Raw genomic sequence first — 20,552 nt, 5'->3', positions numbered from 1 at the left:
ACTCCTCCAATTCATGTGGTTTTGCATCCATTTGAGCAACAAGAAATTGAGTATCCCTTCGTAGATGACAAAAACATGGCGGTTTGAGGGATCACAGAGGAAAACTTGCAACAGGCAGGCCCTAGTTATGTCACTGCATATCTGGGCAGGTGCAGGAGGATTAGCAGGAGCCTGTTGAAACCATTGTGGCTTGGCACGCGCACAGGGTTTTGCCTTCTCTAGAGTAGGGTGCAAAAAAAAAAAAAAAAGAAAAAAAAAATGTTGTTTCTTGTATGGTTTCCTTACTAGCTAAATGATCATGCTGCTAGCTACGGTGTCTGGTTTTTAAAGGTGTTTCTTTTGGAGATTTTTATTAGCGGAAAACATAGAATTGATTCTACAGTTTATATATGTATATAATCTTTGCCATCTTCTTGTGGAACAAAGCTTGTTCCCACAGTTTGTCTTTGGCACAATGCTACCAATCAATAATAAAGGGCCAGCGTCCTTTTTTATTTTTTTTATTACTATTTTGTTCTGACAACCCCCCTTTGAATGGGCTCAGCACTGTTTACCTTACTAGCGTAAAGTATGTGTGAATGAATAGTGTTCTGCTTTAGCTGTCACGCCTTCTGTCCATCTGTGTGGAAGACTCTACAGTGGAAAACAGAACAAAGACTGCCAGTGGAGCATTCTTAAGGCATCCCTGAAGGATATCACCCGAGGTGGATGGGTTTGCTGTTATTCCCTTAGTTGACGCCTTTATTTACAAACCTATTGAAAATAACTGCTGGTTTTTTCATGTGTAATATGCACTTACACTGCCAAAATGATAATGTAAAGAGGTGTTAAATAAGCCTGTTGGATACTTTTGCTGGGTTTAGGAAATGTTGTTGCATCTTGGTAGATTATTAATTTAAGCATTTCAGTCTGTTAAACTAATTGTGAATGTGAGCAACTTAAATTTCTGGTATGTTCAGCTTATTCATGAAAGTGCATAAGGGCAGTTGCTCACCTTTGTCCTGCGCGTACAAGGTGTGTATGCAAAGTGGCAGTTAAAAGGTGAAAGTTCACAAATGCTTCTGACTGGCTAAACTCAGACATGTAGTTAGCACTGTTTTATTGGAGGACCGGAACACAGGAGACCGTGAAATGAAGAAGTAGTATCTTCCCTTGAATCTAGTCACAGTTGTGCTACGCCAGATACTGTAGGATGAAGCCAACTAAACTAATCTAACAGCTTGCTGCTGCTTGAGCTGTGATCTCTTCCATGGATGTGCACTTCTGCTTTCCCTCCTGTGTCAGCTCTGCTGCTTGTCCGACCTGTTGGTGAGTGGAGTCACTGAAGTTGAGGTTTGGTGGCAGCCTGGGATGATCTACCCGGTGGCTGCTGAGGCCTCTCGTGGAGATGTTGTGCTCGCATGAACCTGCACCAACTTGTTCTGGTGCGTTGGCCAAGCAGAGAGCTATTTTTCACATTCTCTTCAGTGGAGAGCCTGCTGATTCAGCTCACTGGAATGGTTTTGTACAGGTTCTGATGAATGTTGAAGCTGGCACAAGGGAAAGAGTAGGAACATGCAGCCGGAGGGAGGTAAGAGACTATTCCAGCCAGGACTTAGTTTGGCTTAGGTTGCTGTGAAACTGCAGCCTGAGAGCTGTTAGAGATCTGCTCATGTGGGGCATTTTATTGGGTTATCTGGGGCTTGTTGGTTTCATTGTTGTTATTTTTTTTCTGGATTGGGGACTTCTTTGCTGGTTTAATGAGCTGAAGAGGCTTACTTAAGCACTAGACAAATGTCAGAGCTGATGTTAAAGCAGAGAATGAAAACTTGGAGACATGAGCAGGTGAGATGGGCAGAACCACCCTTGTCCATGGAGTAGTCGTAGATAGCTCAGCTGTGTTGTCCGACTGTCCGTTTTACCCCACTACATGTCATGACAATGGAATTGTTTTCTCTGAATTCAAGAAAGCTTTTTAATTAGCCTGTTCTGGAAAACCTGCAAAAAGTTACTAAGTAGAGCAATTTGAGACTTTTCTAATGAAATTATTATCCCTTGGAGAGAATGCTGATAGTTTGATTATTTTTTCGGTATGTATAGGTTTTTTAAGCGATAGGGAGGAGAACTAGGATACATTCTTTAAAAATTGAGAAGAATAAAAGTAGCTGCATAGGTTCATTAAATTGAATCATCTGGTCACCTGCTGTGGGAAAGGAAGCCAGTCTTGCTGGCTCTTGGGGTCTTTTACTGGAATATAAATAAGTAAAATAATGTGATCGATTTCTACCCCCCTTGTTGCATATTTCTGTCACATACTTTATTGCTCTGGGAAGTAATAGAGAACACTGGATTTTTACTGGATTTTTTGGTTTAGAATGTTAGTATGTTTATTTAGTTTGTTTTTAGTAAAGTGGCAAAAAAAACCAAACAAAAAACAAGAACAAAAAAGCAAACTAAAATCCTATTTCCCCATAGACTTACAGGTTCTCTTCAGTCTAACTTTGGACCTTAATCTGGTGTGCTTTCCTGTTTTGACTAGCTTTTTATTCTGTGACTACTGACTAAAATAAGCAGCCTCGCAGGAAAGTTTAGAGTGAATACAGTAAATCTTAGTTGTGAACTGCATCAGCTAATTATGTGTCCTTATAGTCACATTAGGGTTTAGGGATAATCTCAGTATTCTGGTGTTATCTAAAGTGCACAAGAAAATTTTCACATATTCAGTATCTATATTATTTCACTTTGAATTCTGGTCAGTGTTCCTTGAGAAAGAATAGCCCATTATGGATGTGGCAGATGTTTCCTTACTTAAAAATCAAATAAAATTGCCAAATATAGAAGTCAATAATGAAATTTTTTTGATTTCATAATGAAGAGCTGTTGTGATTTGTACTTTCATGTGTGGTTAAAAGTACAGATGGTCAATAATACAAGGAAAGGCTTTGACTTAATTTAATATTGCTCTGTTTTACTTATCACAAATGCTTGTCTGTGGTTTGTTCCCACACAGCAGCAGTAAATTTTGCACATGAGTTTTGCTATGCTGACTGAAACATCTCGGTTTTTGTTTTTTTTTTCAGTCCCATCCCTCCCCCCCCCCCTTCCCCCCCCCCCCCCCCCCGGGTTTCTCTGTAGTATTTCAGATGTTTTCTGGAACTTTTTCAACTCTGTTGGGAAATTTTAGATTATGGGTGAAATAATCTATTTTGGTTGATTGACTGAGTGCTTTGGGGTTTTTCTTGCCAAAACAAGACCTAGTTCAGAGTTGGATCAATTCTTTACACTCCCACAACTCCCACATCAAACTGGCGCTGACTTGTTTTGGAAGCTGAGAACAATGAGCTGTGTCCAATATAACAAATTAAGTTTGAATATTTCACTGCTCAACATGCTGAGAGGTTATGGGGGTACATTTGTGCTGTGTGTCTGATGAAATTCAGTGAACACTTAATTTGCAGGCATTGTGGATTTTTTACAGATAAATGAAGACTTTGATACAAGAACGCTCAGCAGTAGTTTCCAGGTTAACGCAAAATATGTGTTTTGTAAAGTATAAGTATAAGTAAAGTATAAGTATAAGTAAAGAATAAGATGGTCTGAAATTCTTCATGAGCTTCTTAGGTCTGAGACTGATTAAGTGATGATGTCCTTTAGGGTTCACTGGATCATAACATGAACAGCTTGACCTTAGTACTTCCCAAGGGGTGCCAGTGACCCTGGAGCAGAGAGAAAGCATGATTAGGAAAAAGGTGGCTCTAAGAGTTAGTTGCTGTGTTTGTAAAATCTTAACTATAGCTTACATTTAAGAAGTGGAAAGATCTGCATCTTACAGAACAGAAGTAAGCATTGTTCAACTGGAAACTTTGCATGCCTGTGTCCTTTGGTGCTAATCTGGAAATTGTTCTGCTTTTCCATAGAAAGAGTAACCATTTATTGTCTCTTATTCAGAGAAGACAAGAAAAAAATCCCAATAGAGCAGATGAAATGTCTTGAATAAATGCATAAGGAAATGGGTTCAAGTTATGTCAGGGCAGGTTTAGATTGGATATTAGGAAGCATTTTTTCACTGAAAGAGTTATTAAACATTGGAATAAGCTGCCCAGAGAGGTGGTGGATTCACCATCCGTGGAGGTGTTTAAGAAAAGGGTAGATGAGGTTCTTAGGGACATGGTTTAGGAGTGGTGGTGTTTTTATCAGGGTAGGTTAATGGTTGGACTTGATGATCTTAAAGGTCCCTTCCAACCTCACTGATTCTATGATTCTATGATTCTATAAAGTCTACCTATGATCTGATAGTCTGTCCACATGTATACAAGAAGCCCTTAAAAGGAGGGCTGAGAGGAGAGTTGGGAGTGGATATTTGTGTTTGGTTTATTTATTTATTTATTGGAACGGTTAGCTCACAAGTTCAAGAAGTGGTGGAGTCGATTGCCAGCTGTGCGTCTCACCCCTCTTTCTCCTGGGATTCAGCCTGTTTTGTTTCTGTAGTCCCAATGCGGGCTCAAGGACTTCGGTTTTAATAATTGTTTGAGGCACCACCACTGTAAAACACTTAAAATTCAAAGAGCGCAAATAATGTAAATCTTCTGTAATAATCTCTAACTGTTGCTAGTATGTTGTATCATGTATGTCTTAAAAAGATTGCCTGATTAGACCTTTTCCATAGTCCGTTGAAGTTACTGCATGTATTTCTGCTAAATTTCATAGTCACAGAATCATAGAGTCATAGAATGGTTTGGGTTGGAAAGGACCTTGAAGATCATAGAGTTCCAACCCCCCTGCCATAGGCAGGGACACCTCTCACTAGACCACGTTGCCCAAGGCCACCTCCAGCCTGGCCTTGAACACCTCCAGGGATGGGGCCTCAACAACCTCTCTGGGAAACCTGTTCCAGTGCTTTACCACCCTCAAAGTGAAAAACTTCTTACTAATGTTCAATCTGAACCTGCCCTCTTCTAGTTTAAAGCCATTCCCCCTCATCCTATTGCTGCATGCCTGAGTAAAAAGTCCTTCCCCAGCTCTCCTGTAGGCCCCCTTTAGGTACTGGAAGGCCGCAATAAGGTCTCCCCGGAGCCTTCTCTTCTCCAGGCTGAACATCCCCAACTCTCTCAGCCTCTTCTCATAGGAGAGGTGCTCCAGCCCTCAGATCATCCTTGTGGCTCTCCTCTGGACATGCTCCAGCAGGTCCATGTCCTTCTTATGTTGGGGACTCCAGAGCTGGATGCAGTACTCCAGGTGGAGTCTCATGAGAGTGGAGTAGAGGGGCAGAATCACCTCCTTTGACCTGCTGGCCACACTTCCTTTGATGCAGCCCAGGATATGGTTGGCCTTCTGGGCTGTGATCGCACACTGCTGGCTCATGTTGAGCTTCTTGTCAGTCGGCACCCCCAGGTCCTTCTCCTCAGGTCTGCTCTCCAGCCATTCCCCACTGAGCCTGTATTTGTGCTCAGGATTGACCCGACCCAGATGTAAGACTTTGCACTTGGCCTTGTTGAACTTCATGAGGTTGGCTTGGGCACACCTCTCCAGCCTGTCCAGGTCCCTCTGGATGGCATCCCTCCCCTCCAGCGTGTCTACCTCACCAGACAGCTTGGTATCATGGGCAAACTTGCTGGGGGTGCACTCGACCCCACTGTCCATGTTGCTGACAAAGATGTTGAACAGTACAGGCCCCAGTACCGACCCCTGAGGAATGCCACTTGTCACTGCTCTCCACTAGGACATTGAGCCATTGACCACAACTCTTTGATTGCGACCATCCAGCCAGTTCTTTATCCACTGAGTGTTCCATGTGTCTTCAATTTAGAGACCAGGATATCATGTTGGGACAGTGTCAAATGCTTTGCATAAATCCAAGTAAGTGACATCAGTTGGTCTTCCCTTGTCCACTGCCACTGTAACCCCTTCGTAGAAGGCCACCAAATTTGTCAGGCATGACTTGCCCTTGGTGAAGCTGTGCTGGCTGTCACCAATCACCTTCTTGTTTTTTATGTGCCTTAGCAGAGTTTCCAGGAGGATCTGCTCCATGATCTTGCCAGGCACAGAGGTGAGACTGACTGGCTTGTAGTTCCCTGGGTCTTCCTTGTTTCCGTTTTTGAAAATAGGAGTTATGTTTCCCCTGTTCCAGTCAGCAGGAACCTCACCAGACCGCCACGACTTCTCAAATATGATGGCTAGTGGCTTAGCGACCTCATCTGCTAGCTCCCTCAGGACCCGCGGGTGTATATCATCCGGTCCTATGGACTTATGAACCTTCAGGTCCCTCAGGTGGTCTTGTACTTGATCTTCACCTACAGTGGGTGGTTCTCCATTTTCCCAATCCTCGTCTTTGCATTCTGCGTCAAGGGTAGTGTGGCTGCATCTTTTGTCCTTGCAGTGAAGACTGAGGCAAAAAAGTCATTGAGTACCTCAGCTCTGTCTCTATCCCGGGTAACCAGTTCTTGCGTTTCCTTCCGGAGAGGGCCCACAGTTTCCCTAGTCTTTCTTTTCTCGCTGACATACTTAAAGAAGGATTTTTTGCTTGCTTGAAGTAAATATAAGATACTAACTGAAGCTTTTGTGGAAGTTAAATAATGTAGCCTATATGTGGAAATTCAGCAACATATCTTGAAATTCAAGTGTAATGTCAGTGGCAAGAAAAACTGCTTGCAGTCACTTGGCCAAGAGTATAGACCGAACCACAGAATGTTGTGTCTTCTGAAGATGAAATCCTTCTAAAAATGAAGGCTGCTCTAAGGAAAATAACTGAATAACTTCTGATAGTCAACAGGGTGATTCCCTAGCCAAGGAAAGTGTAGAAGGACAAATAATAATAATAATAAGTATTATGATTATTATTATTGCATGATGAAATGGACCTTCATTTATGTTGTAGTCAAAGCAAGGCACAAAAATGTATCATTGCGTAAGGAGGATAACCCATTGAGTTATGATTGCCCAAAGACCATGCTGTTAACTGTCTTGCAAGCAATCATTTCCTGTCAAGGTAACAAATGATAAATCAGGGTTGTTGCATAAAGAATGGGGATACACAGCATAGGGCAGAATGACTCATAACCTCATTGCAAGAAGCTTTTACCATAGTGGTTGTTGTTTACAGATGGACAAAACTTTAATATTTGTAAATAAATTTGTAAATATTTACTTTTGACAATATCACCTTGAATTAAAATCTGGAAAAAACAGAGAAGCAGTGTTGACATTCTCTCCATTAAAAGTTGATGTAGTTCAATAAGTATCTCATACAATATGGGCAGTATGAAAATAAACTTTGACAGCACTTATAGCTGTTTGACATAAGGTTCTTCTGTTGATGCTTATTATCTATAGTTAAATACAGTGCTTTACATTTAGCATGGCTTAGTTCCTTTGCTTTGGTGATTTTGTGTTTGTGGCCATGGAAGTGTTGGCTGGAAGGGAGCTCTGGGGTCACCTAGTCCAGCCCCCTGCTTGAAGCAGGACTGTTGCCAAGGCTAGATTCATCCAGCCAAGGCTTTGTCTAGCTGTGTCTTGAAAAGTCTCCCAAAAGAGAGGGATTTACAGCTTCTCTGTGTAACCTGCTTCAGAGCTACACTACCTCCTAGTGAAAGAATTTTTCCTCACATTCAACCTGAACCTCCCAAGCCACAGTTGTGACCATTGCCCCTTGTAGTATTGTACACTGACACCAGGAACAGTTTGCATTTGGGATCTTTGTTGCTGCCCTTCAAGTAGCAGTGTGCTGCTGTTACTTAGCTCCTTTGCCTCATCTTTGCCAGACTAGAGAAGTCTGGCCCCTTCAACCTTCTCACTGCGCAGTCCTGCCTGCGAGAACTTCAGGTTCTCGAAGTGTACAAAAATGGAGTGGAAGCACTGCCTTCGTTGCTGGCCAAGATTTTTACTCTGCTCTTGAAAAACAGCATGCAGCAAAGTTACTGAAGCATTCCAGCGGCAGACTTGGGAAGACAGTATATCATCTGTTTATCTGTGGTTTATGCTTGGCAAGCATCCTTCCCTTCAGTGAAGGACAAAAATAAGTTTTGCAGAAAAGCATAGATTTAGTGGTGATGGCACACAGCAGGAAAACTTCCTTTTTTTTCCTCTCAACATTGTATGAATTTTGAAAGACACAGGATTTTATGGATATCGATATTTTTAAATTAACCATCTGACGTAGTGCTGTGTTACACTAACTGCTTCAGGTAGTGTTATAAATCAGAAGAGATCTGTATGGATTGCATGTGTTATTCCAAAAACATCAATTTGACATTCTGACTTCAGAATTTAGGATCTTCTTGCAAGATTTAATGGAATTCTAAATAAGATGCTTCAAAGACGAACTTAATTGGTTTATGAAGACTATACCCCAGTGTACAAACTGAAAAAAATACGGAACAAGAATTTGATAATTTTCATGTCCTTAGGAACATCATACTGGATCAGACAAAAGGTTCATCTTCTCAGGTAACCTATTTCTTACAATTGCCTACAAATGTCTTCAGGAAAGTATGCAAGAAACATCTCCTAGGATTCAATTTTTACTTCCAAGAGAGATTCCTTCCCCTCTGCAGTCAATGTCTTAGTGACATCTCAGAGGCAGCATATGAAAGGCCCTGCTAAATTGTTGCCAATTGATTTATCTTTCACAAATTCAATTCCTTTTTTGAATCCACTTACACTTTTGATCTTCAAGTCTTACTTGGTAGTAAGAAACACAATTATTCATTATATAAAATAAGTTCCTACCTTTTACATGCTGGTTGGTATTTTCACCGGGTATTCACTAGTTCTTGAATTGTGATGATTAACTTCTTATCTATATTTTGCTTTTTTAATATCATTTTGAGCATGGTGATTTACACTTTTAAAAACTTACATAAACTTTCAAGCACTGTGTTTCCTACAAAGGGGTTTCTGATCCATTCTCCTTCTAGACAGAATATTGTATGCATATAAGCAGCCATTTGATTGTTTTCTTCAGCTATAACATTTTGCTTATATTTATAAGAGTAAACTAAAATTAACATCAATTGTTTTCTTAAGGTGATAAATTTGTATTCATCGTGCACTCTGTCCTGCATTAAAACCTGAGTGCTCAAGATCTGCACATGAAAATTGATTCAGGTTGTGCACATCTGTGCTAAATCATTTACAAGAATTTTTGAGTGAACAGTGTGCTGTGATGTTATTCATTATTAAAATACTGTTGGCTCATCCTGTTGGAGCGATGGGACATAAACGCCTGGAGACAAGCTCAGCATTTTGATAACTTTCTCATAATAAATTGCTCCATCAGTGTGCTGTATTCATTTTACAGCTGTCTGCACTGTAAATCTAGGGTGCAGAAACTAATAGAAACAGGGAACTTGGGATCAAAATACAAGTTTTGGAAACAATCTATCTCCTTCTACCTAGTACTTTGAAAACGGCATTGTCAGGTGCCATGGTTTGTCTGATGGCAACTGCTGTAAGCTTTGTGATTTGTCATAAGCCTGTCAACCTTTGCAAGTATGCCTGACAAAACACCCAGTGATCTCCAGACTGGAATGATGAAGTTCACCTGAGAATGGAATTCCTGAGGGTGGGACACCTGCTGTAGTCTACCATGTCCATTGTTTAAGCGGGTATCATCTCTGGGGAATGCATAGTAGCTGCTGCTGTGACATTAGGCATGCTTCATTCCTCTAATTGCTGTCCACTAGCTTGATGTTGGTGGATCCATTATCAAGAACTATTTAATTGAGGTGTGTTGTTATGGTATTTTACCCTTGGCACTGTAGCAACGTAAAGGTACTTATTAGTGTATTTACAGAGGTTGGATGACTCTGACAGGACGTGTAGGCCTTTTTGGTGTGTGCACAGGAGCGGGAAGAGGAGAAGTCTGGGAGTGCGTGGGAGGAGAGGTATTTCTCCAAGGTATCGAAGAATTGGAACAGTCTCTGCCAGCGTGATCAGAGTGCCCAGGAACCGTGGGTTTATCTGCAGTAAACACAGGATTGTTTGTTTTGAGGATTTCTGGATGTTTTCGGCTTTGCCGTCCTTTCACTTGTTCAATTAAAGCTGCCTTATGGTTTCTGAAGCTTCTTGTTAGACAGTAGGGAAACTGCTTTGTGTTACTGTGAGTAGCAACAGAAAGAGTGGAATTTGCATTTAGAAGACTGACGAGAAGATGCACTGACCTGATGTCAAGGTTGGAAGCAGCTAAAAAATTACTTTTATAATAGCTGCTTTTTCTATTGTGTGTTTTTTGAGAGGCTGTGAGGAGGAGGAAGTACAATTTCCAAAGATCTGGAAAAACAGATGAGAAAGTTCTGTGAAATACTGTAATTTTTCAGAAGGCCAGAGATAGGTGCAGTCAGCTCTTGACTTAAGTACAGGGGCCACAAGTGAAGAATGAAAGTTGTATGCATCTAATATGAGTGGTTGTTTATAATGCAATTCTTAGAATTGTGACTTACAGCTTTCATTTTGTAAATGAGACACAGTATTTTTATTACAATTTGTGTATGTTTTGTAAATTGTGTTGAATTCAACTGTGTTTTCAATTTTTAATTAAAAAATAATATACCGAGCTGTGTGTTGTGGACCATACTCATTTTTGCTGAGCATGCTTGAAGTTCTTACTAAGTGGTATAAAAGTCCTATGCTCTGGAGGGGTTGCCCACCTCTTTTTCATCACAGCAGGTGGTGTTTCTATTTTGCAACTTACTATTTCCTTGTTGTCTCTCTCTCTCTCTCTTTTTTTTTTTTTTTTTTTCCCCTCCTGTCTTCCCTCTTCAAAGCATTGTTATTTTCTTCTCTTTTGGAGCTTGAGAGAATATATGTATGTTCCCCACCAGTTAGGCAAGTGGACCTGTGTTAAGAAGGTAATGGCACTGGTGTCCAGTGACTGCATCTTTCGGTCCTTGTCACAGTCACTGAGGACCTGTGGGCTTCCTCAGTAATCCTGCTCTTTGGCATTCTTCCTGATTAGCCAGGATTTCTGATGCTCTTCCACTATTTGAACTGGGATCTGGTCCCCTTTCAACTTCCTCTGTTAAGTTGTAGTAAGACCCTAATTTAATGTTGGTCAAATGAGTGTACACACCTTCATTTTCCCATGGACCAGGCTGATGCAGAAGTGACTGCAGAGTGATCAGATTTACTGCACAGACACGTCTTCTGCATGAGATGAAATCACAGTGCAAGGAATCCAGCGGTACACAGTGACTTCTCATCAGGATGGTCCTCAAGGAGCAGAGGGCACACATGCAGATCTACATGCGCGCATGTTACACCAGTAATGAAGGAGTCTGAGGTACCTTAAAGGGGATTTGGTATATGTTCAACAGTTACATTGGAGTGGATGTGGATAAACTCATCTCAGACCTCAATAAAATGTCTTCAGGCTGCCAGGTGGCTCACGTCTTTACAAATGATTTTTGGATGCTGATGCCTACGTTAGCAAATAATATGCATTAAAATATGGCATGTTTCAACAATAGGCAAGTGCTGGGCTTCCTGTTCTGTGGAATATGAGCTTAGAGTTGCACAACTTTTAAGCATACGCTCAATGCTAATGGATGAGGATTGTCTCAGGTTGCAACAATGTATTGGTATATACCAACATTATTAAACAAATCAATTTTTTATACCATTGAATTAATCCCTTTTATGATGTTTCTAGATCTCATAATCTTTGTTTTACGAAAAAGTGCAAGATACCTTTTGGGGATTAATCCATTCTGTGGTACTTAAGAAAAATCCAATGCATGTGAGAAGCAATTGTTACATTCACTTTCCCAGAATTTTTTGTTTCTGTGTGGCTGTTGGGCAGAATTACTAGTGTCACTGGAGGAAAATATTTTGTTAATAGGCTAATTTCAAATGCACTTCTATAGAAAATCAGTACTTGCAACAAAATCATTGAGGTTTCAGAGTGTTCTCTTATTAGGTGTCTTTATGTGGACTGGGTAGACAATTTTGGGCTTCTTTCATCATAAATAGTGACAAGGGACCACAAAATATTCCAAGAACAAGCTATTGAGTATTTCAGTGGTATCTGAAGAGAAATAAATATTGTTATTTGCCTGGTACATTTCTTCTGTTTTTATAGAGGTGGTTCTTTTGTGGTTGAGTGTGGTACAACCTTTTATTTTAATAAGTAATTTTCTTTCTCTGTGTGTCATTTCATCCCTCTGGTTTCCCAGTTCCTCCCAAAGTGCAGACTTACGCACTTACTTGCACTCACCATAATATCTAATTCCTGAATTGGAAGCAGTGTTATCTATAATGCTGTCAGTGGCTTCACAGGATGAAATAATCAAGAAACGATTTTTCTTGTTTGTTTGTTTTAAAGGTGAATTAGTTTCATGCGATACAGAAGTGGGAATACCTTCTCCTCATATTGCTATTCAGCATTTTATTGTGAATCCATGTCTCACGCACATTAAATAGGACTTAATTTCCAAGTGCATGATGCATAAGATTACACTGGAGACAATTGTTGTTGAGGTTTGCCATCTCAACAATCAAAACATATTGTTTTGTGTAAGCAAATTCCAAAAACTTTTAATTGCCCAATGGGACAGGATTGTTGGGTTGGCAGGGAGAGTGGGAAGGGTGAAATTTGCAAAGTGTTTTACATCCAAGAATAAATTTCCTTACTGTATAGCATAGTAGATGGAGATTCTGTCTTTTGAAAGTAATAAGACAGGGTGTGATTTCTCAAGAATTGTAAAAGATTATCTGAAATGTATACAACAAAGGCTGTTTCTACAACACATGGGTTTGTACTGTGTAGGTCAAAGGAAATTGCTTAAATGGTGGAAGTGATATCCCCTGCAGTCATAGCCTCAAATTATCCTGCCTGTGGCCAGGAATGCACAAGTTAAGGAAACTCTCATTTTAACAGGAAAAAGTCCAAACCAAACAAGCCAAATGCCCTGCAGAAGACTTAAAGAAAATTATTCTTTTTATATTATTTTCAGAAAGCCTTTTATCATGCTTGGCTCAGTCACTCAAATGCACTATTTCTCTGTGCATATTTTAAGTCTCCAGGCATGGAGTGTGCCTTAAATTAGTGCGGTAAGGGGTATGTTGTGACAGGCAAGTGTACCTATGCACAGGTGTTCAAAGCTGGAGGCTCTTTTGGTGCTGGATGTCCTGGTCCACAAGCAGGGCAAACCCCCGAGGAGAAAAATAATTGAATACATTTGGATCTTGAATAAGGTGTATGAATGTTTATAAGATGCTCTGTTAATACAATGTAAGAATGATGAGTTTATTACACGTGTCTAACGGTATTGCGTTTATTGCATGTTGTGTATCAGCACCCTATGGCAGGCAGACATACCATGCCATAGGACTCTGAGCTCTGTTGTCTAGTTGAGGAATATGCAGAGCCTCTGCATACCTACTCAATCTCAGATTTGGGAAGAAAGAGATAGTACGGTGGTCTTGAAAGATAATTTCCTTTTACGGGCAATGCTAGCAACATCAGAGAAATGTTTTTCAGAAATGTAGATCAAACATTTCTGAAGTGCCTAGAAAGCAAGGTTATAAATCTTTTGTCTAACCAAAAGTTGAGCAAATTGGTATTTTCCTCATGAAAGTATATATTAAAAAAAAAAAAAGCAGTTGGGCTTGTCTTGAGTAGCTCCCACTGTGATTTCTGGTGGTGTGCAGATACCTGTGTCTGCTTGTACCTGAGGTACTTAATCTCAGAATGACATTGCACTGATCAGTTGGGATGTCTTGTATGAAGATGTGGGGATTTGCACTTTCAGGAATTGTTCATTTCTTTAAAAAAAAGCCTTAGAAACAAATGTATCCTAAATTTCCTTGTTAAAAAAGTGTGGTAGAAGATACAGGGGTGGTAACATATGCATATGCTGCATATATTTGATTGCTTATATGCTTTATCATTCACGACCTGAGAACAAGACCAGTTCCCGGTGCTCCTATGTTACTCCTGCAAGGATGAGGGGGTAGAAATTCAGAGTCACAAAAACAGATCAGCAGCAAATACAGTACTGGCAAATGTGACCTGTTGTCCAGTAATTTCTTTTTTCACTTATATGTTGAACAAGTGCACAAAAGGCTTTAAAGGTGACTATAGTTTACTGTTAATCTCTTTAGCAAGTTAAAAAATGTGGTCTTTGGATAATTACAGGCTTTATGGTGGTCAGTAGGTTGCAGGGTTAAATACTCAACCACTGAGGTTCAAAGCGTTCTTTGGTATGTGTTGGGGTCTGTCGTGTCCCCCCCCCCCCCCCCAGCTGTGTATCAGTCATGCTTAAAAGTGGGTAAAAAGCATTACTCAAAGTATAAAAAAACTGCAGGAATGCTTTGTGCTTACAAGACTCAGCTACTGTTTAGAATTAAAACTGACAGACTAGTGTCATTTCATTTGGAGGGGGGTATATATTTTTTTGCCCTGCAATGTACTACTCTGGAATTCAGCAGCATACTGTAGAATTTAAAGCAAGTGTAAAGGCAGACAGTTTTTATAATTATAAAGTTCGAGTGCGTCCTGTTTTTGTGGCCTTTTGGAATATAGGGAAAGCTATACATAAACTAAACGAAAAAAGTTTCTTCCAAACCTCTCATTAATGTCTCCTTGAGCCTTCTGCCTTTTAAACAATTGATAAGGGACTCTGCTGTTATGATACTAAAATACATAAGTAAATGTTCAGTTTTATGGGCTTTGTTGTATAGCAGTTCCTAATAAAATCTAGTGAAATTTATAGTAGATTCTATACAGTGGAATTAATTTGCATTGTTCTGACTCCCTACCTGAGAGAAGTGATAAAAAGGAGGAATAGTTGCTGTAAGCCACAGTGTGCCTTAACGGAATGGAAGACAAAAAGATTGTAATATCAATGGCAGTTATTGCTTATCTCAGTGCAAATAAAGCAACTAGCACTGAAAATCCTGCAGATCTTTTTCCCAGAAAATGTGCAGTTTAGTTCGAATGAAGGCCCCATCTGCATTGGCAATTTGAAATGGAAATTTGGGCCTCTTGATCTAATGTGGTTGGCTAACAGGAACCGTTGTACCATTTAGCTATGATCAGCTCGGTAGTCAAGATAAATGTTACTAAAATTATGGTAGGAGCCATCGCCTTGTAAAGTTGCTGCATCAATCTAGGTTTGTTAAAGCCTGGAAGCTTATGCTCGCTTGGGTTGCTCATTGGGGATTAACGCATTCAGATTAGGGCAAGTTGTATAGCCTCTTTTAACAATTGCCTATTCTGAGAATATGACTTCTCTGTATATTTTGTATTTTGGTGTTGCCAGCACTGCTTAAGAGCCCACTGTTCCCATTGCTTGGTTTATCTAGAGGTTTGCCATTGTTACAGAAGTATTGTTATAAGCATCTCATGCTACTTTTCATTACGAAACCGCTGCTGTGCGATCAGGGGCTAAAACCAACATAGATGGAGACAGCTGGTTGCTCTAACTATGTGTCTTCCTGAAGAGTGTTATGATGTCCTGCCCCCTCTGGTGGCTGCTCGATTCAAGACTGATAATTAAGATGAAAAAAATCAGTATTTCCCAGAAATGGAAATGTTATGTACCCCTATTTGTTCCCTTCAGGCAATTCAGCTTTTAAGAGATCAAGCTGTGGGATGGGGTTAAGAGTAGGAAGTTACCTATCTGGGGAGGCAGTAGCTCAGTAGCTTTGCAAGTTCGAAGTGGCAGAACGTGTGTTAACTTTCCATTCATTTTTCAACAGCATTTCATGTTTATACTTAAATTTTTTTCTGGTGAGAGCACGCTTTTCAGTTGAAGTCACTCTTAGCAACAAGATACTTTGAAGAAGCTTGCAAAATAAACAATGGAAAACAATGGCTCTGTTTGGTGAGAGTTGCCTTTTTCCATTTCTTTGCTTGTCTTCCAGAGACAAGAGTGAGTTCCTTAAAAGCCATTGTTTTCTGCTTTGGTGATCTTTTTGGCAAAATCTTAAGCTATTCTGAGTTTGTGGAGCAACTGAAATAATGTAGAGTTAGTAATTTTTCTCCTGATGGTTATGTTTATATTTTCCTTGAGAAGAAAAACTGTTTTATCATATTAAAAGCAAACAAACAAAGAAGATAATTTTCCTGTGCTTGAAGGGTAAGAGAATCATCAGTTATAGAAACCTAACCCTTTCTGAAAGCAACTGGAACGTGGCATTTCTGTCTGCTGCTCAATCTTTGAATACTGAAAAAAGGCATAAAATGTCCATGCTATTGATGAAATATACACAGCACGATTTTGTAAATAAACACTAAATTTGCCAAATAGCTGTGGTATGAATAGCAAATCCTTGTGTCCTGATGTTTTCCATGATTCTTCGTCAGTGCTTAAAACCTGGCACCAGTCTTCCCAACCTCAGCTAGGAGCCTCTCACTTTTTCCACCTCGTCTGCTCCACCTGCCAGCTCCTTGACATCTTGCACTGTATCCTGCTGCTGAACAAGGATAATATATTTCTCCCGCACTGGCTGTATTTGTATAAGGGCAGCAAAGGTTTTGTAAAGAGTAGATGCTAGTATGAAGTGGAGATAATCTCTTTAAGTCTGGACTACGGAAGGTCAATTATTATGGATTGAGAGACTGCAAGTCTCTGGCTATGAGAATTGTGGATTGCAGGACAGATTCCTCTGTCTGCAGAAGAACCATTTCTGTTCTGTAAGTCTGTATTATCTCAACTAGCTGGCAAAATCTGCAGTAGTAAAATTATAGAGTTGATAGCACCATGCCACCTCTAAGATAGTTGTCAGTAAATCAAGAACAGAATTGCCGTGCTAGTACAAAGCCTGAACTACACACTGTTCTCCTCTAACCATCAGGTGAGAGGGATGATGCTGATTTTCAAGAACAGTTCAATAACCAAAATAAACTTAGAATCAAACAATCCAGTTCTCTAGCCTGTGAGTACTAGCTGCTTAGGAATTCCTAGCCTATTTGACTATAGCTATATACACAGTAAGAAATTGTATTAGTTTAGCACCACAAGGATAGGGAGAATAGTACTGGTGTCTCATCTGTGGAAGCTTGTGTCTGGAAGGTAGTATCTATCACTGGAAGTGCAATTTTTTTTTTTGTAAATTTCCCACGGCAGAGTGCAGACTGCCTTGTTTGTTCGTTGTGCATGCTAGTCCAGCAAACGTTCAATGTTTGCTCTAATATGACATGCGGTTTTGGCTTCCAGAGTTTAGAATTGAAGGATATACAGTATTGTGCTAGAAAGACAGCATGTCCTATAATGTTTTATAGCAATTTATGTCATTGATGTAGAGAAAAATCTGTAGTGCAGGATTTGATTTTCAGATCTTTGCATCTATATGGTCTTCTTGCTTATTTCTGTTAGAAAAGATTACAAAGAGATCTCTCAGTTGTTGAGGTAACATGTATAGAATAAAAGAGAATCAGCTGTGGGCATGCACTTTTGTGACCCAGCTTTCGCAAGCTAAGGATTTGCCTGAAGAATGCAGGAATGGGATCTGCATGTGTGTGTGCTAAAGTGTAACATATATGTGTGTGTGTGTATCTCTATGTTAAAGAAAAAAAAATATTTGCCTGTTTCTTCTGAGCTTTTATATTCTAGAGGTGTGTGGTGTGTGACATTACTTGAATTGGTGCTTGTACATAATGCCAAAACAGCATCTGGAATTGCAAAACTTAAACACTAAATTGAAAGACTCAGCTCTCTGAGTCTTTTGTTACATTTGATATTAAATAAAATTTAAAAGATTAGGTTCACAGTAACCTTAAACAGGTGCAGGTTTTATTTCTGCTTTAAAATGCTAACTGTGTACTAGTAGGATTACATTTCCCTTTGTTCTTTTTAGTAAGACCAGTGTACATGTGGATGATGTGCTTTCACTACGTTTATCAGTAAACAAAATGTGTAAACACAAAGGTAATGTTTCCTGTTTCAACATTCCAATAAAACAAAAGGGAATTGCATTGATTTCCTGAACAAGGAGGTTGCAGTGGGGTGGCCAGGCTGTGGTAGATCCACCAACTGGACAGGGGCTGAGGGAGGAGAGCTCCCAGACGCTATGTTTACATGTGCTCTGCCTCCTTTAATTCCTTCTTGCTGATTTATTTGCATGATCTTTTCAAAAGTGGGAAGCTTTTGCCTGAATACTGTTAGATTGTGGGAACGTACATAGCAGATAACACTGATAACAAGCAACAGATGGCAAGCAAATTTCAGTAGGAAGTCTTGCCCTGCTTTTTTCAGTACTCACAGGTAAGGAGGTTACATGAACAGGTGATAAGGGTGGAAGGAACCTTTCTGTGTGTATTTGAAAAACTGTTGCTGCAGCTCTGGTTTGAACTATACCATGCTGTTTCTAACTAACAGAGTAGCACACAGTGTGATGAAACGGAGATCGCTGTGAGTCAGAAACACAATAAATTATACACTGTGGCTATGACAGCTCAATAGGAGCACCTGTGGATGGAAAAAACATTAGAAATGTCTTTGAGCACTGTTGACATGCAATAATTTTTTACCTCTTTAATGAAAACATAATCGAACGAGCACATAAAACTTGGAGAGGAAAGTATTTCTTCTGTACGTGAGATAAAACTACGCAAACAAATGTGTGCTATTAAGAGAACAAATTTTATTTCAAATACAGAGCTTTAAGGTTAAAAATAAAATCTGTGAGTATGAAATTTTTTTTAGCAAGAGTTATTCTTCTGCATAGACAAGCATGTTTACTAACACAGGAAAAATAGCTTTCTTTTTAAAATACACAAAGATGGAATCAGAAGCAAAATTACTATGGTCAGTGGAGATTATATATAGCTGTAAGAATATCCTTCTAATTGCATAGTGAATCTTTCTGTAATAGATTATTAAAAACCCCTCTGCTTTTAGAATATATATATTTTAGAAGGACACAAATCTCAATCGCTTCTTTCAGGTAGTTCAAAAGTCATGCGGTAAGGGATATGCTGAATTTACAATATAACTGTTAATATGTGAATTCTAATAACACAACGGAGTGGCTATTTTTTAATGCTTGTGTGATAATCTTATCTGCTAGGAGAAGTATTTTATATTGGAACTTTCAAAAATTGAAAAACTTTTAGAAATGTATCTAGAGATGGCTTTAGCAACTAATACATTGTTCAGCAAAAGAAGCGTATCTGACTTGATATGATTGTACTATCTAGATTTTTGTTTGCGACACACTCTCATTGGTGCAAATAAGCTACTTGAAATACTTACAGGATAAACAAAACCCTCTCTGAAAACACAGAAAGATTTTGTATCTAGAAAACACAGAAAGATTTCGTATCTAGAACACTCAGAAGTCAAAGAGTTAATGATGGGGCTGCACTGGATTCAGTGTGTTTGCAGATGTTGCTGCAACCAACTGCTGATTTTTCTCCCATCCTGTCGGGGAACTCTGCCAGCCATGATTCATGGAATGATTTTTTTGCGCTGAGTAATCTGTGGTTTTTCTTTTTTCCTCTTCCCTCTCCCTTATTTTTACCCTAAACTAAAGTGCTATTCATTTTAGCTAAAGGGAGGGGAAGCTTCCAAAGCATTAATACAAAACATTAAATACACTGTGTTTTGAGTAGAGGATTTTTAACAAACGTTAAACTTCCAGTAATTTTACTTGGTCTCAGGCAGAGTAGTGCAGTGCAGAAAAACAGTTTTGTAACAGAATCAGTTTTGGTTTTGCTAGTCATATGGTGTCACTGTTCTTTTAAGACTTCTGTACTAGTATTGCTAAAGAACATCAACTTTTGTGCTGATATTATGCCTCCTTTCTCACAGATCGCTCTGAAAGAAATAAACCAGACTGCCGCTCTTCAGGGTAAGAACCATATTTCTGTATTTATTCTTCGCTTCTTTTTCTTTTTTTTTTTTCTTTAATTTTTTCCTTTTATAGTGTGAATTGGAAATTAGCCAGAAAAATAAAAATGCCATTCTTCTTCTTCTTCTCTGTTTTGGTAACAGTAATGAAATACCAAAATAACTTTGTGTTAAAGGTAATTGTTTTATATTCCTTACGGGCAAAATTTTCCAAGGAATTAACAGGACTTACTACACTGTAATTGTGTGCACTTAAAATCCAAAAGGCTTGTTTATGTGTCACATACAAGGTTGTTTGGTAAGACTGTGATTTAAGACAAGAAGCCCTCAAGACTCTTGTTTCTCTATTCTTTGGACTGTTTGCTTCTGTAGCAGGGAAAATAGTTCTTGGTTCATTCAAGAATAGCAACACTTTATTCCATTAACTGTGATCCCATCACACCTAAGGTTTCAAAATTGAGAGAAGCAAACAAATGAGTATTAAAAAAACAGACACACACACAAATATTTTATGTTTAGTTAGAATTTCCATCAGCAATTGCCATAAACTTTCTAAGCTATTGATTTGCAAGGCCACATTTTCCCTTAAGCTACTGAATATTCTCTGGTTCTTCTCCTTATCCCCTTGTTTTTAAAAGATCTCTTTCTCTTTTGCCTTATTTCCAACCTCTCCCTCTCAATACCCCACCAGGGAATAGGATCTCGTACATATCCTGTGGTGGATCATGGGATTTTAATGAAGTAAAGTGATCGAGCAGACCAGCTAATGCTGGCTCTCCCACT

General features: G+C 39.4%; 1 protein-coding gene across 1 annotated transcript in view; it reads left to right on the top strand.

Annotated features, from left to right (window-relative positions):
• Positions 1-20,552, top strand: part of SH3D19 (SH3 domain containing 19) — a gene marked incomplete at its 5' end in the record, with an annotated part of 150,904 nt that overhangs the window by 66,250 nt on the left and 64,102 nt on the right. The window contains one exon of the mRNA XM_082483062.1: positions 19,731-19,770. Within this exon, the coding sequence (XP_082339188.1) occupies positions 19,731-19,770 (40 nt within the window). The remainder of the gene's footprint in view (positions 1-19,730; positions 19,771-20,552) is intronic.

The sequence above is a fragment of the Vanellus vanellus genome, assembly GCF_965231255.1.
Source record: "Vanellus vanellus genome assembly, chromosome: 4".
Lineage (NCBI taxonomy): Eukaryota > Metazoa > Chordata > Aves > Charadriiformes > Charadriidae > Vanellus > Vanellus vanellus.
This window is presented reverse-complemented; position numbering and strand designations above follow the sequence as displayed.